This window comes from Carassius auratus, chromosome 24 (genome assembly GCF_003368295.1).
Source record: "Carassius auratus strain Wakin chromosome 24, ASM336829v1, whole genome shotgun sequence".
Taxonomy (NCBI): domain Eukaryota; kingdom Metazoa; phylum Chordata; class Actinopteri; order Cypriniformes; family Cyprinidae; genus Carassius; species Carassius auratus.
In genome coordinates, this window is record NC_039266.1 from 21,665,592 (window position 1) to 21,671,591 (window position 6,000).

A 6,000-nucleotide genomic window follows, 5' to 3' on the forward strand; every position below is an offset into this window, starting at 1 on the left:
GTCCCTCGTGAGGCTCAGGACAGTGCAGTGTGTTTTGGATCACAGTTATGGATTTGTCAACGCAACCCAGATCTGATAACATCAAATTTCAGCTCTCCAGTTACTCGGCTGCGCTTTGAATAATTCTGATTATCCACACAGGTGCTTCGATCCCAGCGTGTCCATTTCCATCTGGAGTGATGAAGGACTCCAAACACACACACACACACACACACACACACACACACACACACACATGCTAAGAATAGGCTGCCCTGATCTATTCACCTGAGCTTTTACAAACCCGCCCAGCATCAGCGGTTCCTGTTCTCTGAGATCTCTCAGCATCTCACCTGTACACTTCAACCCAATGACCTACAAACACAAACAGCAGCTCGCTCACATTATCCGGCTGTAATACCTACAGGAACCCGGTGAACGTTATTCACATCACACACACACTTCAGACCACGCTTAATGACATAAACACTTGAATAATTCTGCGTGAATGAACATTTAACGCACTACAGGTGCACTTCAGCCGTGTTTGATCTTTTGGCCGTTCATTCACATACAAATGAAGATTTATGAGGGTTTCAGTGGCTTTCTCACATTACAACAGCTAAGACAGACGGCATGATGGCATTTCAAAACCCTGAACAAACACATGCAACACATAGCTTTTAAAACATTGTGAAGAGATGTCCAGGTCATATTTCATGCCGAAACAAAAAGTCAGAAATTATGTTTTGCATAAAGAAAAGTAACCTTATTATTATTATTATTATTCTTATTATTATTATTTTGTCATTATATGCATGAAAATTTCCCACAAAAACGCATCTCATTTACTGTAATGCTGTGTTAAAAATCATCTTATTCAGATGCCTTTATTCATTTTTAATTTTAAATCATTATTAAATAAAAGTTTATTTAAATAAAAACTACTTTGTACTAATAAAATTAAATTAAATTAAATTAAATTAAATTAAATTAAATTAAATTAAATTAAATTAAATTAAATTAAATTTAATTTAATTTAATTAAACAGACAAATACTGCATAAACAGTCCATTTCTACATTTGAACCTTTTTTATTCATCAACACCACTCAGAATGAAACATTCATTTCTAAAAGTATTGGCAGTGACATACATTTTTTTGTATTACAAAACTTGTTATTAATATGTTCTAGATTATATATCACTGCAATACTTGTATAAACAGCGTAAATGAACACCACAACAGCTAAACATTTATGTATATATTTATGTAAGGAAATATTCTGCATTTCTCTCGTCCACCACATAGATTTCTTTCACTAAACGTGTCACAATGTATTCTGGGATTGTTGCCTTTGCAAAAAAAGACACAAACATCTTAAAATACTGATGTTTGATGCCTTAAAATACCACCTAGATAGGCAGCTCACTATATTTGGATCTCAGACTGAAAAATCAACGTGCATCTTGAGTTCAGCTCTCAAAACAAATCAAGCACCGGAGCGTTTGCAATTCAAATGATATGTGTGCAAATGTAAAACATATTACCCAGCATACCATGCATCACGCCCTCCGGCCCTTCTAAATTCTTCCACAGTCTCTAAGTGACCAGTCACAATGAGCTAAAAATATCAATGGTGTAACAAAGGTAACTATTTGACCTTTAACTGCCGTATGCAAATGAAATCATGCAAGAAAGATCGGGTCGCAATATTCGAGCAACGCCACGCATCCACAGCCTTTCTGAAATGCAGAGATGATTCTTTCCGACCAGCACCAGCACAATCATTAGTCCGACAGCTAGGACGGAAAAGCCCTCATACCGACAGACACACAGTGTCTCACATTTGCATGTGTTAATCGTTCTGGTGAAACTGCTTCCATCTGCACCAAACCCTTGCTTATGTAATATCAATATCTTCTAAACAGGCCCAGGTGCAATCTGCACACTTGTTTTACAGCATGCACACAGTCTAGATGGAGAAATCTCACAGGATTTGCCTTTGCAACTGAGCTCAGGGGTGATACTCGCATTTTTTGTAGGATAAAAAAAAAAATCACAATACTTCTGAAAATACAGCTGCACATCACAGAAATAAATTATAGTTTTAAAGATATTCACATAGAAAACAGCTGTTTAAAATTAGAAAAATATATCAAATTTTATACTGAATCTTAATCAGATAAATGCAGTCTAAATCACTGAACCCAAACATTCCAATGCTGTAAACCTGTGTGGAGACAATCATTGTTTTTGCAGTTCAATTGGGTGCCACTAGGGGTGCTAAAATTCCACATTTCTGCTTTAAACACATGCACAAACATTGAGGTTCAATCTTATGTTTGGGGACCTAGTGAGTTACTGAGATCAATTACCCATGAGCCACTGAGCCAAAAAATTCACCCCAGACACTCCAGGTGCAATTAGTGCACATGAAGATTTTGATTAAGAACCGTCCACTAAATAACAAATGTATCACAGGTCTTTCAAATAAACATATGCACAGTGAAATGACCCATTAATTACCCGAGTACACATTCAAATCAAAAGAGATCATTTTAATTACTTCATCCATTTTTGTTTTTCACATCATTTTAATCAGCGAGGACGAGTTTCAAACAGAGTTCATGATGTAAGCGGTCTGAGTTAATCAGAGACGGTGTAAATATGACCCTCAGCAGGTTTTAGCAGCGGTGGTGCTTTATGAAACATGTCTGTCATGAGTGTTCAGAGACATTTTAAACAAAAGCCAATCTAAACACACAATTACAAACCCGCCAGCATGCTTTCCCTAACGATCACACACTGCCTGATTCACACTGTCCACGGGTCAAAAATGACCCGGATAATGAAGATTGCACTTCTTAGCTTTAAAAAAAATATATCCATAAACCTTTCATCATTTCATTATTATTTAACTATAATAATGTAAACTAAAACTGAATAAAAATTAATAAAACAATTTATGTAATTATAAAGCAACAAAAATTAATTAAAACAACAAAAACGCACAACAAAATTACAAAAGAAAATAATAAACACTAATTTTAGCATTAAGCAGAAAATATAAAATACAATTTATTTCAAAATTTTTTTTTTTTTTTAACGTTAAAGTAGTAGTTTTTGAACCAATCATTTTTTTTATAAATTAAAGTCTTCAGATTATTTCACTAAAATATGTAAAGCTGCTTTGAGACACAATGACAACCAAAGAAAACACCTCCAAAACCTCCATAAGATTCAGCTCGCTTTCTTCAAAAGGTGAAGGCGCTTTGAGCCGCAGCAAGAAGCCAGTGAGAATAAAAAGAGCTCCAGCACTCACCACCAGGTTACCGATGACCATGACCAGCATGAAGACCAGGATGCAGAGTGGCTGACCCGCCACTTCCATACAGTCCCACATGGTCTCAATCCACTCTCCGCACAAGACCCGGAAAACGATGAGGAACGAGTGGAAGAAGTCCTTCATGTGCCAGCGGGGCAGCGTACAGTCCCTGGAGATCTTGCAGACGCACGACTCGTAGTTCTTCCCGAACAGCTGCATGCCGACCACAGCGAAGATGAAGACGATGATGGCCAGAACCAGGGTCAGGTTCCCCAGAGCGCCCACCGAGTTCCCGATAATCTTTATGAGCGTGTTCAGCGTCGGCCACGACTTCGCCAGCTTGAAGACTCGCAGCTGAGGAGAAGGAGAAGAAGAGATGTTTTCAGTGATATTCAATATAAAGCGCTCATAACAAAGCAATGCATCTTGAAAATTATTACCCAACTGCATTATGCTGAGATACAAATAAATAAATAAATAAATACATTTTAAAGAAGCATGCAAAATTTTTATAAACACAGGACGTTTTTACCGAAGTATTCAAAATGTATACAAATAAACAAATAAGCAAACTTTTAAAGAAGCACTGTATATAAATAAATGTATATAACCAAATAAATAAATAAGCTTTTAAAGAAGTAGTCCAAATGTATAACTAAATAATTAAAGCATCCTTTATAGAAGTATTAACAATATATATAAATAAATAATTCAAAGAAGTATTGTATATAAATGAATGAATAAATTAATGCATTTTAAAACATTCAAAATGTAAATAAATTAATACAAGTCTTTACAGAAGTATGTAAATGTATACAAATAAATAAAAAATAAGCAAACTTTTAAAGAAGCATTGTATATAAATAAATGTATATAACTAAATAAATAAACAAGCTTTTAAAGTAGTCAAAAATGTGAAATAAATTAATAAATACACTTTTAAGAATTATTCAAAAAATAAACAAATAAATAATTAAAAGTTTTTAAAGAAGCATTGCATATAAATAAATAAATAAATGTATATAAACAAATAAATATTTAAGCTTTCAAGAAGTATTCAAAATGTTAATAAATGTATAAAGCTTTTAAAGAAGCATTGTATATAAATAAATAAATAAATGTATATAAATAGATAAGCTTTAAAATAAGTATTCTATATGTAAATAAAGAAACTCAAAAAGAATGTTTCAGTTGGAGGTTTTAAATGTTTCAGAACATTAAAAATGTAACATTTCCAACAGTGTTTGAAAATGATAAAACAGAATGTTCCCTGAACATTTCCATAACCAAGAAAAAACATTTCTAATACTAAAATTGGAATCTTTAATTGTTCAGAAATGACATTTTCATAACTTAATGAGAAAGCTAGAAACATGTACTTGTCAGCTGGGATTAAGGGCTTTTTAAGAATTCTAAAAGGGACATAGAAATGCAAGTGAATAGAACAATATTCTGAGTGAATCTGGAGCGTGTTTTACCAGTCTGAAGGAGCGCAGGACGGACAAACCCTCCACGTTGGACAAACCCAGCTCCATGAGACTCAGACTCACGATCAGACTGTCAAAGATGTTCCAGCCCTGCTGAAAGTAATAATACGGATCCATAGCGATGATCTTCAGAACCATCTCCGCTGTGAAGATGCCTGTGAACACCTGAGAAGAACAGCAGCAGATTCACATTCATGACAGATGCTTTTATTAAAGGACTTGCAACAAATCCAATCAAACTGCGTGAGCTACAAGAAACACACACACACACACACACACACATATATATATAGACTAGCTTGAAGAAACATGATAAAAGTTTAGTGTGATATTCTTCACCGGCTGAGTAATTTAAGTTTTATTAAATTTTATTATATTAAAATAATATTAAGCATTTTGAGTGCTTAATAGTCAAGCAAGCTTCATTTTTTATTTATTTATGCACAATATACTTTTTCATTGATATTAAGTATATTTGTTCTACTCAGAGTTTTTATTGTTAACTAAAATAAATTAAAAACACATAGGAATTTGTGAAATACAATTTCTAAAACTGAAATATATGGAATGATATTCCGGACATTATTCAAAAGGAATTGTAAATTGTATTTGCAATTGCGTTTTCAATTTGTGGGGCGCATAAAATGTGACATAATCCAAACGCAAATGAAAATCGCTCATTACCGTTTGTATTTTCGTTTAAGCGAAAGTCCGAAATATCATTCCATAGGAAATAAAAATCAATTCAAGCTAAATCCAAAGATATGAAAAAGCTACTAAAACAAAAGCACATGACAAAAAATAATAATATTAAATTTAGCAAACAAAATATATTTTCAATCTGCTCATTTTTATTGTGAACTAAAACTATCAACTGGATGTGACCTCTTAATGTAACACAGATTTATTATTTTTTAAATTAAATTTTCTTCTTTAATTTTTATTTTCTGCAGAGTGCTTTACAATTATTAAAGCGAAGACGGAAGGGGCGGGGCATGTGTTGGCGGTTCGCTCTGTTTGTTTTCTACAGCTGCTCTGTTTCTTGTTTCTGGGAGCCGTGTGTTTGGATGTGACTGTGATACGTGACACAGAGGACATCTGAGAGAAACACGTCCTGTGAAGATGAGCAGAGCAGAAGAGCAGCCCCTAATTACTGCTTTAATCTCCCCAATAAACCCAGATCTGGAGGAACATCCACGTCCTCTA

At 34.0% G+C, this 6,000-nt stretch overlaps 1 protein-coding gene across 1 annotated transcript in view; it reads right to left on the reverse strand.

The window, feature by feature from the left end:
- The window catches only part of LOC113042611 (sodium channel protein type 2 subunit alpha-like), a 55,571-nt gene extending 50,612 nt beyond the window's left edge, over positions 1-4,959 (reverse strand). The window contains exons 1-2 of the mRNA XM_026201589.1: positions 4,786-4,959; positions 3,305-3,661 (exon numbers count right to left, since the gene is read on the reverse strand). Of these exons, the coding sequence (XP_026057374.1) occupies positions 3,305-3,661; positions 4,786-4,932 (504 nt within the window). The 5' untranslated portion in view covers positions 4,933-4,959. The remainder of the gene's footprint in view (positions 1-3,304; positions 3,662-4,785) is intronic.
- Positions 4,960-6,000: the final 1,041 nt, after the last annotated feature.